The sequence below is a fragment of the Stenella coeruleoalba genome, assembly GCF_951394435.1.
Source record: "Stenella coeruleoalba genome assembly, chromosome: 15".
NCBI lineage: Eukaryota > Metazoa > Chordata > Mammalia > Artiodactyla > Delphinidae > Stenella > Stenella coeruleoalba.
In genome coordinates, this window is record NC_137161.1 from 82996850 (window position 1) to 83013448 (window position 16599).

The 16599-nt window shown below is 40.3% G+C and overlaps 1 protein-coding gene across 3 annotated transcripts in view; it reads right to left on the reverse strand.

Annotated features, from left to right (window-relative positions):
• Positions 1 to 16599, reverse strand: part of LMTK2 (lemur tyrosine kinase 2) — a 172006-nt gene that overhangs the window by 37696 nt on the left and 117711 nt on the right. For all 3 annotated transcript variants that reach the window (XM_079899059.1, XM_079899058.1, XM_079899057.1), the window contains 4 exons: positions 15771 to 15895; positions 12622 to 12766; positions 8436 to 8509; positions 4598 to 4716 (listed from right to left, as the gene is read on the reverse strand). In XM_079899059.1, coding sequence (XP_079755185.1) covers positions 4598 to 4716; positions 8436 to 8509; positions 12622 to 12766; positions 15771 to 15836 — 404 coding nt within the window. In that variant the 5' untranslated portion in view covers positions 15837 to 15895. The remainder of the gene's footprint in view (positions 1 to 4597; positions 4717 to 8435; positions 8510 to 12621; positions 12767 to 15770; positions 15896 to 16599) is intronic.

Consider the following 16599-nt stretch of genomic DNA (forward strand, 5'->3'; position numbering starts at 1 on the left):
TTGTTTAACCGGTCACCTATAGAGGGCATTTTAGTTTTTCCAGTTTGAGGCTACTATAAATAGAGCCGCTATAAATAATCACACAAGAGATTTTGCATGGAAGTAAGTTTTCATTTCTATGTGATAGATGCCGAGGAGAGCAACAGCTGGGTTACAAGACGTGACGGTTAATTCTCTGTCAACCTGGCTGAGCCACAGTGCAGATATTTGGTCAAACACTATTCTGGACACTTCTGTGAGGGTGTTTTTGGATGAGATCATCATTTAAATCAGTGGACTTTCAGTAAGAGCAGACGGTGCTCCAAAATGTGGATGGGCTTTGTCCAAAGAACAAAGACTAGCCTCACCCAGTGAAGAAGGAATTCTGCCAGCAGATGGCCTTTGGACATGAACTGAACAGTGGTTCTGCTCTGGGTCTCCAGCCTGCTGGTCCACCCTGCAGACTTACCAGTCTCCATAACTGCATGAGCCATTTCCCTAAAATAAATTACCTATCCATCCATCTATCTCTCTCTCGCTATCCATCCATCCATCCATCTATCTCTCCATCCATCCATCTCTCTCTCTACCTCTCTATCCATCCATCCATCCCTCTATCCATTCATCTATGTATCTATCTATCCATCCATCTACCTATCTATCTATCCATCCATCCATCCATCCATCCATCCATCCATCCATCCATCCATCCATCTATCTACAGATTCTACCGGCTCTGTTTCTCTGGAGTACGTTGACTAATACATACAGTGGTAAGCGTATGTTTAGTTTTTTAACAAACTCTCAAACTATTTTCCAAAGTGGCTGTACCATTTTACATTCCCACCAGCAATGTGTGAGAGATCCAGTTTCTCCACATCCTCACCAGCATCTGGTATTGTTGCTATTTTATTTTAGCTTTCCTAATACTTGTGAAGTGGTCTCTCATCATGATCGTAATTACCCTAGCTAATGATGTTGATCTTTTCATTGCTATCCACAGATCCTCTTTGGTGTCACTTGATGTCTTTTGTTTATTTTTGTTTTTTACTGTTGAGTTTTGTCTATCTCTCTGCCAAAAACAGTCCTAATTATGTAGCTATATAAGGTCTTGAAATTGAGTCAAATGATTCCTCCAATTTTTATTCTTATTTTTCATAATTGTTTCGGCTATCCTACTTTTGCCTTTATATATAATTTTAGAATAATCTTGTATATAGGTTTTTAAAATCTTGCTGGGATTTTGATAGGAATTGCAGGAATCTGACTGGGAAGAACGGACATCTTCACGAATCTTCCAACCCATGAATATGGTATGTCTCTTTGTTTATTTAGACCTTGATTTCTTTCATCAGTTTCTATAGTTTTCAGCATACAAGTCCTGTACATGTACTTAAGTATTTCTTTTTTGTTTTTGAGTGAATATAAAAGTTATTTTATTTAAAAGTTGGTTTCCACATGTTCATTGATAGTACACAGAAATAAAACTGACTTTTGTATGTTGACCATGCATCCTGCAACCTTGCTGAATTCTCTCTTACTAGTTCTAGGGGATTTTTTTTTTTCGGAGATTACTTGGGATTTGCTGCATAAACATTTTCTGCATATTAACACAGACACTTAGGTCTTTCTTTCTGATCTACAGGCTTCTGAATGTTTCCTTTTCTTGCCTTATTGAGCTAGTTAGAACTTCTGGCTCTTATTGAATAGCAGGGATGAGAGCGAACATCTACGTCTTTCTTGATCTTAGGGATAAAAGCATTCAGTCTTTCACCATTAAGTATGATGCTAGATGTAGATTTTTTGTAGATGTTCTTTAATAAGTGGAGATTCTCATCTAATTCTAGTTTTCAAAGAGTTTTTATCATGAATTAGTGTGGAGTTTTGTCAAATGTTTTTCTCCATCAACTGACAGGATCATGTGATGTTTCTTCTTTACCCAGTAATTATGGTGGATTACACTGACTGATTTTCAAATACTGAATCAGACTAGCATTCCTGGAATAAATTCCAATTGGTCATGATATATAACTTTTTATATATTTGCTAATATTTTGGTTAGAATTTCTGCATCAACATCGATGACAGATATTGGTCTACAGTTTTCCTTTTTGCACTTTGTCAGGTTTTGGTATCGGGGTAATACTGGCTTCATAAAATGAGTTAGGAAGTGTTCCCTCCTATTTTCTAGAAAATATTGTGTAGAACTGGCATTAATTCATCTTTAGTCGTTTTGTAGAATGCTCTGGTCAAACTGTCTAAGCCTGGGGACTCTTTTTGAGAGTTTTTAAGTTGCAAACTCCATTTCTTCAATGATTATAGGTCTATTCAAATAACCTATTTCATATTGGGTGAGTCGTGGTGGTTTGTGCTTTTTGAGTAATTGGTTCATTTCATCTAAGTTGTCAAATATATATATACGTAGAGCTGTTTGTCCCTTATTATCCTTTTCATGTCTGTAGGGTCTCTTTCATTCCTGATATTAGAAATCTGTGTCTTCTCTTTTATTCTCTGTCAGTCTTGTTAGAGGATTGTCAATTTTATTATCTTTCCAAAGAGCCAACTTTATGTTTCAATGATTTTTATCTACTGTTTTCAATTTTATCGACCTCTGCTCTTATCTTTAATATCTACTCCTTCTGTTTGCTTTGAGTTCATTTGCTCCTCTGTTTTTGGTCCTTTGAAGTATGAGCTTAGGTTATTGATTTGAGGCTTGTCCTCTTTTCAATGTAACCCCCCTACAGGTGAGGTGGTGTTTCTTTCTCCCGGCTTTTGAGATTTTTTTGTCTTTCATTTTCAGAAGTTTGATTATGATGTGTGTTGGCATGAATTTCTTTGGGTTTATCCTGTTTGAGATTTGATCAACTTATGAATCTGTAGGTTTGTCTTTTCAAAATGTGGAACATTTTCCAGTTAATATTTCTTCAAATACTTTTTCTATCCACTTTCTATCTCCTTTCAATCTGGGATGTCTTGATCTTTTGTTCAAGTCCCCCAAGTCCCTGAGGCACTTTTCATTTTTTTAAGCATATTTTCTTTCTGTTGTTTGAACTGGGTGATATTTCTTGTTTTATCTTCAACTTCACTGATTTTTTCCTCTGTCCTCTCCATTCTGCTGTTGAACTCATCCACTGAGTTTTTACTTTGATTATTATATTTTTCAGTTCTAAAGTGTCCGCTTTGGTCTTCCTTATGTAGTCTATGTCTTTGCTGAAACTTTGTTTTCTTCATTTGTTTCAAGGGTATTATAATTTTTTTAAATATAAATTTATTTATTTATTTTATTTTTGGCTATGTTGGGTCTTCATTGCTGCACACAGGCTTTCTCTAGTTGCGGCGAACGGGGGCTACTCTTTGTTGCAGTGCATGGGCTTCTCACTGCGGTGGCTTCTCTTGTTGCAGAGCACAGGCTCTAGGCATGTGGGCTTCAGTAGTTGTGGCACATAGGCTTAGTTGCTCCATGGCATGTGGGATCTTCCCAGACCAGGGCTCAAACCCGTGTCCCCTGCACTGGCAGGCGGATTCTTAACAACTATGCCACCAGGGAAGTCCCAGCGTACTAAAATTTATTGCTCATTGAAGCATTTTTACAACAGCTGCTTTAAAATCCTTGTCAGATAATCCTAACATCTCTGTCATCTTGGTGTTGGTATCTGTTGTCTTTTCTATTTTTTGTGTGTTTATTTTATTGAAGTATAGTTGATTTACAATGTTGTGCTAATTTGTACTGTACAGCAAAGTGATTCAGTTGTAAATGCATTCTTTTTCATATTCTTTTACATTATGGTTTATCACAGGATACTGAATATAGTTCCCTGTGCTATACAGTAGGACCTTGTTGTTCATCCATTCTATATATAACAGTGTGCATCTGCTAATCCCAAACTCCCAGTCTATCACTACCCTGGCCCCCCTCCCACTTGGTAACCACAGGCCTATTCTCTATATCTGTGAGTCTGTTTCTGTTTTGTAAACAAGTTCATTTGTGTCATATTTTAGCTTCCACATATAAGTGATATCATATGATACTTGTCTTTCTCTGTGTGACTTACTTCACTTAGTTTGATAATCTCTAGGTTCATCCATGTTGCTGCAAATGGCATTATTTCATTCTTTTTTATGGCTGAGTAGTATTCCATTATATATAATGTACCACATCTTCTTTATCCATTTCTCTGTCGATGGACATTTAGGTTGTTTCTATGTCTTGGCTATTGTGAATAGTGCTGCTATGAACAGAGGGATGCATGTATCTCTTTGAAATTAGAGTTTTGTCTGGGGGTAGGATTGCTGGACCCACCCAGGAGTGGGATTGCTGGACCATTTGGCAACTCTACGTTTAGTTTTTTGAGGAATCTCCATACTGTTTTCCATAGTGACTGCACCAAATTACATTCCCACCATCTGTTGTCTTTTCTTACTTAGCTGAGTTCTCTTGGTTCTTGGAAAGATCAGTGATTTCAGCTGAAACCTGGACATTTTGGGTCTTATGCTATGAGACTCTGGATCTTATTTAAATTTTGTATTTTACAAGCAGAAATCCCAAAGGCGTTTTAAACACCTGATTTTCAACAGACCACAGACCACGTTTACAAAACATTCATTACGGTTTACTTACTAGTATGGTTCTCCATTTTTCAAAAAAGTATCGTGTTCCTTTGGGCTTGCACTTGCTTTTAACTCCTTCACTATTACTCTCACTACACTAGTGCCCGTGTAGATCTCTCCAAGGAGCACCTAAAACCAAAGAATAGTTTTTCACTTCACTTCCATCAACATGATAAAGAAGTATGTTACACTTACCAGGAAATGGAATACAGGAAAACAAATTAAGCAACAGTCAGATGGCTTTCTATTATTTTAAATTCTACCTCACGAAAAGCTTGGAAAGCTAAAATATTTTCCTTAAGTTTTAAAACAGTCATCAGATGTTTACAACATTCATATATTTATATGTACTTCTTTTCTATTTACTTAAAAATGTTTTATACTTTAACAGAAATTGCCAATGACATTACAGAAGAGTAATTTATTAGTTTGGTTCAAATATAACCCGAATATTTCTCAAAAACACTTCAACTGAGTTGTGTTATTTTGTTATGTCTACTTCACATAGGACAAAATAAACTGACAGCCAGTGTACAAACTATCATTGCGTTATAGCTTTAAAAATCCATGGCATGCCAGTTATTCCAGGCCTTTATCTTGTACTAAAGCTTCAGTCAAAACACAGGGGAAAAACACTCCACTGAAATTAACAGAACACAAAATGCAAATGAAAATAAGAACAAGCTACAAGCGATATATTAAGTATTAATATAGGACAATACAAAGGCACTCCAAAATACAATATTTAAGATGAAAATGATGATGAAGTAAAGATTTTTACCTAATTTGAGAATGGTCAAAACTAAAAGGCTTCCTTTTAAAATAGGTTTTTTATATTTTTATAAAATAGATTAATTTTAATGCCCTGAAAATAGAGAATAAGAACCTGAACAGAATTTAATGTTATATTAGGAATATAAGGGCAGAAAAATGCATAGAACAGGAAACTCTGATAATTAACCAAGCCATATTCTCTGTTTCAAATAACGAGTTTGCACAGATATAACAAGCCTAACACGTCCATGGTGCTGATTTGCAAAGAGGGGAGAATAACTAGGGGACCAGGCAATGATCTGGCTCACTGTCTCTCTCTCTCTGTAGCCAGCACTGTTGTCATCCTTGGAGGGCAACGTATGCAGGGACTATTCACTCAACACCGGGACCTCTCAGTTCTCTGACCTCACTCCCGCTCATCTTTCCTATGAGCCCATCTCAGCAAACACTCCCAGGGGTCTAGACCTAGCTAGTAATTATGTTATGGCCAAAACCTTGAATTTTAACTTCTTCTCTACCCGTCCTTCGATTTCCAGCTCACTTACTTCAACAGTCTAATCCAACAAGTGCACAACTTGCCCCCCAATCCACTAATGATCCCGCTTTTCCACCCTCCTGCCCTGACTGCAGGCCCCGCTCTCCTCCCTGACAGCTTAGAGCCCACGACCCTTCACTCCCATCACCCCCGTGCCCTCTCACTGAGGTCTATTAGCTCAGCCAAGCCTCGGTGCTGCTTAAATCCATCTACTTGCCTACAATAAAAAGCATCAAAAGTAGAAAAAAGCCATGATGAGTGGTCTCACTTTAAATCTGTGAGGGTCCTCAGCGCTGCTCACCACCACCCCCATTTCCCCAGTTGATATACTTTCCCACATTCTCCTCCTGCTCAAACTTCACGTACATCTTTTCACTCCTGCATTTCAAACGGGCCTCCTATTTACTGAGTAAAATGATCAAAAGTGAACCTGCTCATTTGAACACCAAATCCACCTGCACCTGTGTACACATCCTGTTTCTGCTCCCATTTCAGGAGAGAAACTGTCCCTGTGCCTAAGACCAAGTCCTACAATAATGCTGTGGATCCCTCCTACGCTTACACCCCCTCCCACAGTATCAGTCCCCCTCCCAGATAAACACGCTAAAATAGCAGCATATACTATAAAAAAAAAAACAATCAAAAAACCTTCCCTTGGCCCTTGGACGGGCCCAAACAGCTCATCATTTCTCTGTTCCCTTTTAGATTAAAACTCAACAGAGTTGTCTAAATGTGCTATCTCCAGTTTCTCCCTGGAACCCACCACACGTGAGGATGTGACATGGCCCTTTTGAGGTCACGAGCACTGAATCTTCTGAGGATACCATGGACTGCATGCTGCTGGGTCCTAATTCTCCCAGCCTTCATCTTGCTCAGTGTGTCCACAGCATCTACTGCAATTCATCTTCTGGAGCTCCTCCTCAGACCTTCAGAATAATGCTCCTCTCTCCTGTGCCCTCTCCTACTCACTGGCTGACTCTCTGTCTCCCTCACAGGGTCTCCCTGACTGTGCTGACCTCCCCGCTGCAGGGCCTCAGGGCTCGGTCCTTGTGCCTCCCCCTCTCCTCTGTGTTAGCATTCTCGGTGATGTCATCTAGCCTCAAGTACCACCTCTATACTGAGTTCTCCCAAGTTTATATCTCTGTCTTGAACTCTCAATTTGCATTTCCAGCTGCCTACATGGTATCTCCATTTGCACATCTGAGAGCCATCTCACCCCTGATGTATCCAAAAGTGAACCCATCTTCCTCCTCCACATCTGCTTCTCCCTAGTCTTTCCCATCTCAGATCACAGCAACTCCATGCTTCTTGCCAATCGGGCCATAAGCCGTCATCCTTAACTTCTTTCCCTCTCCAGACTCCGTATCTGCTCCATCCCAAGTCCTGTGTGCTTCCTGTTGGAACCTCGACCTCTCCATGCTATCATCCAGGTCCAAGCCTGCCTGCAACTCTCCCTAGACAATTGCGGCAGCCTTCTTACCAATTTCCCTGCTTCCCCGTGGCCCTCTACAACATGGCGATCCTCTCAACCTGTAAGCCAGGTGATGTCACTCATCCCCAGATCCTGGAGCACCTTCCTAGCCCCCTCTGAGGAAAAGTCAAAGTCTCTAAATGCAGGAGATACCTCATGTCCCCTGGCTCCCCTACCCCTCTCTGAGGCTGTCTCCTACCATTGACTGTTTACTGTCTGATCACCCCCCAGCCCCAACTAGAAATTTCAGCTTTGTCAGGGCAAGGGTTCCAGCTGTTTGCTGCTACATTCCCAGGACTCCACAGGCCAGGACTTTACCATCTTCCTCCACATCATACTCCCAGCACCAAGAACAACGTCTGACACATAATAGGTTTTGCTAAATGGCTTAGAAGATCCGGTAACTAATAAAGTTTGGACGACATGAAAGATACACGACAAACAACTCTTATCGGAAAGACAGAAGCATGAGATGGTTGACTACAGAGCAAATACATCTTCTGGTCGTGGCCGCCCTACTTATGATGCAATGATCACTCAGTTACACCCTTTTACAAAGAATGATTGCTCCATCATAGAAACAGTTGTTATAAAAAAGATCATTCCTTCTGTGGTAAAAAGATCAACAAAGTGTGTTATTATAGGTCACTTGACAGGCTACGAGAAACACAACAGTTCTTCACAATGGTTTTCATTATAACCATGCTACCCATCTATTATAAAGTGGTTTAAGTGTCATAAGGGAAGGGGGAGAAGAAAGAAGAAACAAATAATTTGAGGAGGACAAAAAGCTTCTAAAATTCCCATCTTTTTTCCCTTTTTACCGTTGTCTGCCAACAACTAGAAAAGTCTCTGATATAGAAATAAAAGACCTTCTTGGAAAAACTCACACACCCAGGAATGCTGACGCTCACACTTCCACATGGTTTCAGGGGCTAATGGAGAAATTCAATTGGGACCATAGTGTGTAGACAGTATGTGGAATGTCACGTAACACAAGTCTTAATTAGCTTTAAATTCTAAACAGTATAAGTAGGAGGGGAAAAAATGAAAGCGAACAAACTTTACCTTTCCAAACCAGCCATTTCCAATTTCCTGTATATAATTTAGACTGTGGCGGGCAACTTGAGACTTCAAACCTTCTGTAGGAAAAAGAACATTGAAAACTAAAGATAAGTATTTAACTGAAATAAATATTAATATATAACCTATAAAGTACAAACACTAACATAAATTTAATGTTTGTGATAATAAAGGTAGAAATAAATACATAAAACATCTCTCTCAAACTAATAATGCCAAAACGGTCTCAAATTTTAAAACTGACAGTATTTGTGAATGAATATCCTGCCCTGACTTTAAGCTCTTGCACGGAATCCTCTGACCAACTACCCTACTATAACCACCAGTCACCACCAGTCACCACCACCTCACTGGCCTTTACTCAGTCCTTCCTTTTATGGCGAAGTAGGGACCTCCGGGGCTGTCCCTCCCTAGAAACACTGAAAATCTTGTCAAAAAAACTGTAAGCATCAACCTTATCAGAACTCTGGAGGGTGGAAAAGGTTTATAGCAACCAAAGAGAACCAGAAGGAAGGCCACTGAAACAGGCAGACTTGCTTTGTGGCCTTTAATTTACTCATGTCCTACCTCTCTTGCAGCACATCTTAAAGATGACCCATGTGGGGCTTCCCTAGTGGCGCAGTGGTTGAGAATCTGCCTGCCAATGCAGGGGACACGGGTTTGAACCCTGGTCTGGGAAGATCCCACATACCGTGGAGCAACTAGCCCCGTGAGCCATAATTACTGAGCCTGCGTGTCTGGAGCCTGTGCTCTGCAACAAGAGAGGCCGCGATAGTGAGAGGCCCGTGCACCGCGATGAGGAGTGGCCCCCACTTGCCGCAACTGGAGAAAGCCTCGCACAGAAATGAAGAGCCAACACAGCCAAAAATAAATAAATAAATTAAAAAAAAAAAAAAAAAGATGACTCATGTGCCAGAGTGGGTGCTGGTTCCAGAGGGAGCACAGTGACCTTCTTCCCCAGAAACTGTGCTTCTTTTTGACCTGACTGGGGTTTCCCGGAAGGCCTGCTGCAGTGGTGCCCCTTGTTCCACCTAACTTGGGCTCTATCAGGATGAAGAGGCTTCACGTGCCTCAGAAACAACAAAAGCCAAGTGGACAAGGCGCTGCTGCCCGGGGCAAATAAAAAATCCCAACTGAGGCAATAACAGACAGGCTGGAGCTTTAGCAGAAAAGCCCAGTGAAATTTGGGGGGTTTGGGGGGATATGGGCTTTTTAAAAAAAGCTATTATTACACAAACAGGGAAACTTAGAGAGCCACTTGCATGCCCAGGGAAGCACACACACTCAGAAGAGGCCCAAGAAGAACAGAGGCTTCACCTCTGGCAAGTCTCATGCTCAGCAAAGCAGGAAGTGAAGGCTAAGGCAGAGCTGTCAGTGGCCAGGCTGAGGACCTGCCCCAACACAGAGCCAGTCTGCCAGGACCTAGACAGCATCTGTCATTTGTTTCCTTTCTATTTTCTTCTTTTTTTTTTATTATTCAAAATGTCCAGTTTTCAACAAAAAATTACAAACCAAATAAAAAACAATAAAGAATGCTACATGCACTGATACAAAAGATATTTAAAAGAAAGTGTCCCTGAGAAAACAGACATTGGCCTTACTGGACAAGACCTTAAATCAACTGTCTTAAACACGCTGAAAGGGCTAAAGGAAACCACAGACAAACAACCAAAGGAAACTGAGAGAATGATATCCCAATAAATAGAGAAGACCAATAAAGTGATAGAAATTATTAAAAGGAGCCAAATAGAATTTTGGAGCTGAAAGTGCAATAACCAAAAAAAAAAAAAAAAATCACAAGAGGGTTTCAACAACAGATTTGAGCAGACAGAATAATCAGTAAGCCTGAAGGGAGGTCAAATGAAATTATCCGATCTGAGGAGGAGGAAGAAAAAAGAATGAAAACATTAATGAATGAAGTCTAAGGGACTTATGGGATACCATCAAGTGGACCAACATACATATAATGAGAGCCCCAGAGGATGAGGGAGAAAAGGAAGCAGAAAGAATACTTGAAGATATAATGGTAAAAAAATATCTCAAATCTATGAGAAACATGAATCTATACATCTAAGAAGTTCAACAAAGTCCAAGTAAGATAAACTCAGAGATCCACACCAAGACACATTATAATCAAACTATCAAAAACCAAAGATAGAGAATTTTGAAAGCAGCAAGAGAGAACAAGTCATCACATTCAAGGGATCTTCAATAAGAATAACAATTCCATGTCTCATTAGAAACCATGGAGGCCAGAAAGCAGTGGGATGGCACATATAAAGTGCTAAAGAACAGTACCATCAACCAAGAATTCTATACCTAGCAAAACTGTCCTCTAAAAATGAAGGAGAAATTAAGACATTCTCAGATAAACGAGTTTAGGGAGTTTGCTGCCAGTACACCTGCCCTATAAGAAATGCTGAAGGGAGTCCTTCAGGCTAAAATAAAAGGACATTAAAGAGTAACTAGAAGTCATATGAGGAAATAAAGATTTCTGGTAACTACATAGGTAAAATAAAAGCCAGTATTACTGTATTTTTGTGTGTAGCTCCTTTTTTATTTATTATATGACTTAAAAGACAAACACATTAAAAAATTGTATAGTTGACCCTTGAGCAACACAGGTTTGAACTGCACAGGTCCACTTAAATGTAGATTTTTTTCAATAAATACTATAGCACTACACAATTCACAGTTGGATGCAGAAACATGGATACAGAAGGCCCACTATAAAGTTATACACAGATTTTCGACTGTGTGCAGGGCTGGGGGTGCGTGGTTGTGTGGGGTGTGGGTCAGCACCCTTAACCCCCTCGTTGTTCAAGGGTCAACAATAAATCTATGTTAATGGGCACACAATGTATAAAGCTGTAATGTGTGTCAACATAAAGGGAAGGAACAGGTTTTATATGTTGGTGAATATAAATTCAGTTGTTATAAATTCAAACTCAGTTGTTATAAATTTAAGGTAATTGTAATCCCATTATAATCACTTTTTTAAAATATAAAAAATATACACAAAAGGGAATGAGAAGGGAATCAAATGATATGCATGCATGGGTGCACACACGCCCACATACACACACACACACACACACACACACACACACACACACACACAAATTCCAGTGGCCTGTCTTGCAGAAATGGAAAAACTGATCCTAAAATGCATATAGAATTGCAAGGGACTCAGAATAGCCAAAACAATCTAGAAAAAAAAAAAAGTTGGAAGACACATATTTCCCAATTTCAAATATTACTACAATGCTACAATAATCAAAACAGTGTGGTACTGGCATAAGGATAGACATATAGATCAATGGAATACAACTGAAAGTCCAGAAATTAACCTAAACGAATATGGTCAACTGATTTTCAACAAGGGTGCCAAGACAATTCAAGGCGGGAAGGACCGTCTCCTCAAAACTTGTTGCTGGGACAACTAGTCATCCACCTGTAGAATTAACCTGGATCATTACCTCACACCACATATAAATATTTTATATGAAACACACCAGCTGTGTCATGTTTTAGCTAGCTTTTTTTAAAATATAGCCTATAGCAATATTAATCAACTCTTCAGTTTATACTGCCCTAAACATACACCACTGTGTGTGCAGTACCAAGGCAGGCTTGGTACCTACAAAGACTTAAAGAACCTTCTCAGCAGTATTAGAAATCCCTAATTATTGAACCACTAGTGATACTCTATTTTATAATAAGAAATTAATTAACATCTAGTCAAACCTCTATCTTCTATCTTAGCATGAAAAGTAATATCCAAATTACCCCTCCTCCCCAAACGCAGGACATCCCAGTAGAAAACAGCAGTGTCCTACTCAGCCAGACAGGCAGTGTTGAGAACTGGCAGAGAAGCCTGCCTACCAACACAGAGGCCAGGAGCCTCTGTCAGAGTATTCCATTTTGAAGAATCGAGGAGACCAATTTACTCTTATGCCAGAGCCAAGGTCCAAAAGGAAAGGACTCAGCTTTTGCAGGAATGCAATGGGCCTGACCACTAGAATTCAGCTTCACCAGAGAGCAGAAGGAAGAAAAATTAGCAAGCAGAGGAGACAGGCAGTCCAATTTTTTTATGATTAGTAGTAAGGCTCCCTTTCTCACTTCTCAGAAATTATTCATGGAAACATGACATCAGGATGGAAGGTCTTACCTACAGAAGGCTGGAATTGTGATGGAGCTGGTAGTGAAATATTTGGTACTGAAAGTGTGAAAACTTCTGCTGGGGATTGAACAGAGGGAGTATCTTCTGCTGGTGGTGTGAAATCAATCTCATCATCAAAATTATCTTCAAATTCCTAAAATAAAGGACGAGCAATGTTATATCTAATATAAATCAGCTTGAGAGTAAATACCAAAAACATCTGCTAACATTTAAGATATGAACATTTATTCACTCATTTGGAACACACTGCCATAATTTTTTTTTCCAATTTGTGCTGACTTCAGGTAAAAAGCATATGTAATTGTGTTCTCCAACTCAAAATAGCAGAATAAATAAGATCTGAAAATAAATTATACATATTTTATGTAATTTTTAAACTGATAACTTGAAGTTAAATGCAAAGTTTTCTAAAATGACCCTGGAACTTAAAAGGGAAATAATCTTCCCGTTTCAAAATTTTATGTTTAAGTTACTATAGTTTAATGTATTCTTTTTATTACTATTATTCACTTTCACAAATCTCTCTGCATATTGAATCAAAACATTTATTTTTCAATTGTATATGTACTTCTAGTTGCTGTGTGATTTCAATCAAAATAAAGATAGTTAAAAGACTCAGAAAAGATATTTTTAAGCGAGTCCTATTTCTCTGGAAAGAGTAATAATGGATAAATTATTAAACTGGGTAACAAAACTATCAAGATCTGAACCAGGAAGGTCAGTACTAAACTCTGTATCACGTAAGTGCAATAAACATTCTAAGAACATCCAGCTTTCTAAAGATGGCAACTTTAATATTGAGGCTGCACCAATAACGCTGTGGAAACCTTTTAAGTGACTCTGTCCAGCAGAAAGCTATCCTGACTCTTCCTATCATCATTCCAGTGAGCTGGGCCTACCTTGGTGTCCATGTTAATTTAACGTAGATACAGATGATTATCAACGTCTTTCATTCAGATAATTAATGAGCATTACCCCACCAGGAGCCATGACAGAAGCTGAACGAGACTGTTTTCACTCGTCTACACAGCTCCCTTTTCTATGACCTCCCTCTACCCCACCCGCCCCCATGCAAGGGAGAAGCTGAAGGTTGCAAGGGTGGATTTCTCTGATACATTTATGCTCTCACATGCATGCAAGAGGACATATTCTTATGTATGTCATACACGTTGTCAAACGCATTAGGACACTATCACTATTTGTATCGGGGGAGGGGAGAGCAGGACACTTCAATCTGTGAGGTCACCTCTAAACACAACAGCTTTGTCCAATTTCCCCTTCAGACATTCCTAAAGGTTCTCTCATTAAAAAAAGACTTCATCCATCACTCCTAACCTTGGCAGCGGCAGGATATACCATTAGGCAGCAGAGGATTCTAAAGATTCACAGAAGTAATACAGTACAACAACAATAAAAATAACAACAACAACAGTATAACAACAATAACAACAACAACGGGGCCGTGAGCGAAGACCAGGTCACTTGTAAAAGACTGCAGCTTCTTGGCCTGTAAATGACTTCCCAGGGACCATTTAGTTCTGAAACGCCACACTTCTAAGTCTAAAGGAAACCCACGAATGATAGATGGTGACACTCTTCTTCAGTTACAGTCTGGAAGCTGGAGAGGATCCTCTGTACGGTGTGGTCCCTGAGCCGCCTGCATCAGAATCACCTGGGGAAGCCCGATAAAAACACACCCTCCCTGAAGCTGAGTCATCATAAATGCCCTGTGTCCACACTAAGCGTCAGGGGGGTTAGAACAATTCAAGGCAAGAATGAGGTATCGTGATGTGAGAGAGAAACTGGGTTTCATTTTCAGAAACACTGATCAGGCTTCATCTTCGTCCCCAAAGGGCCAGGGGTCTGTGCAAAGTCCCTCAGCAAGACTGACAGTCAAGGGACACGGATTCTCTGCCCACCTCTGTGGCCCCGTGCGGCGCAGTCGCTGGGTTCCCACAGAAGTGTCTGCACTGATCCAAGGGCCTAGGCGCTCACGTCCTCCATGTCTGGGGTGAAATCTTCTAAAGAAAATGACCTGTGCTCATGAGCCTTTCCCCCCAGACGCCCACCCCAGTCCTCCAGCCTCCATCCTGTGTGTGTATAACACTGGTGTCCAGCCAAAGGGACAGCACATCTTCTCTCCTCAGAGCTGCCACCAGACCCAAGGTAAAGGGAACACACGACAGAAACAGGTGTGAGGCTCGAGAAATAAGGTCCACACATCCACGAAAAAGGTTTTCCCCTGATTTGAACCACAGTCCTCAGGACTCCTGGGACAGCCCTAGTCCAGTTGGTAAAGCTCTATATTAAAGACCATTTCCTCTGCATGTGCACAGTCCTTTTTTTCCCCTTCTTTTATGTACTCCTTTTTAATAAGTCTTCACTGAGCCCTAACACATGCCAGCGGTAAGTTCTAGAGGGGATATCCCAGCTGGTTTCTGGCAGACTCCACCCATCCTCAGCAGCTACGACAACAATCCTTCTATATTATCACCTCCCCCACCTCCACCCTCCACCCTGGGCAAGCTTTACAACTGGCACCCTTCTTTTCTCCTCCTTAGGGAACTCAGGGCTCGAGGTAAACTGAAAGATGCTCTTCCTCACACACAAAACACACTGGCCTCAATGATCTCAACAACCACAAATTCACCAGCACATAGTTTGGAAAAAAATCAAAACCAGCCTGCTTCTCCTTACAGGCCTTATAGCAAGTGAATTCAATCATCATTCCTTATTCCTCACTTGACAAAACTTAAATTAAAACAGGCAAGTGGCTACTGTCAATGATGCTCTGAGGCAGGGCCAGCACCTGCAGCCAGTGAGCCAAATCCAGACCACCTACTTTATTCTGTACACGAGATTTCACTGGCACACAGCGGTGACCACCTGTTCCCATGCTGTCTGTGGCTCACGTGGCTACAATGGCCGAGCTGAGAGCTGAGTAGCCATGACAGAGACTGTATGGCCCACAGTATTTACTATTTACAATAGCTCTTTATTTAACTTTAATATTTACTATCTGGCCCCCACAGAAAAAAATTTGCCAACTCCTGCACCCAAGGGACTGTGATATACAGCCGTTCTATTGGTAAATGTATCAGAGGATGACTTTAAATGTTCCTACCACCTGTGCTCACCTTAAAGTCTATTTCTGGGTCCTTACAGCAGGATACACAATTTACAATTAACACTATTAATATCATTAAACTGCACACAGACAGGATCACAAAAGATGAGGAAATTTCTGCAGCAGGTGCCTCCCCTGGAAAGAGAAATAAACAATATTAACATGCGCATTCCAAAATCAACTTTAGTAAGTGAATCAATATATTTTCTGCCAGATACAAACGGGACCAAGAGTTAATAAAATAATGCTCAAATGCTCAAGATAAAGCTGATGACCAACCCAGGATAAGAAGTTAGAGGGTTTTTTTAAAAAAACTTCTGATTTGGGGACTTCCCTGGCGGTCCAGTGGTTAAGACTTCACCTTCCAATGCAGGGGGTGTGGGTTCAATCCCTAGTCAGGGAGCTAAGATCCCGCATGCCTCGAGACCAGAAGCAATATTGTAACAAATTCAATAAAGACTTTAAAATTGGTACAAATCAAAAAAAAAAATCTTAAAAACTTCTGATTTTGAAACAACTTCAGATTTACAGAAGAGTCGCAGAGACAGTGCAGACAGTCCTCATATACCCTTCACCTCGCTTCCACTAACATTAGCATGTTACATAGTGTACTTATCAAAGCTAAAACAGTAACACTGGTACAATACTATCAACACTAATTGAACTTCTGACTTTATTTGGATTTTACCAGTTTTTCCATCAACACCGTTTTTCTTTCCCAGGATTCAATCCAGGCCACCAATGTTGCATTTACTCATCATGTCCACTTAGTCTCCTCTGATCCCTGATGTCTCTCTGTCCGTGTTTCATAGCTCCAACACTCCTGAAGAGGATTGGTC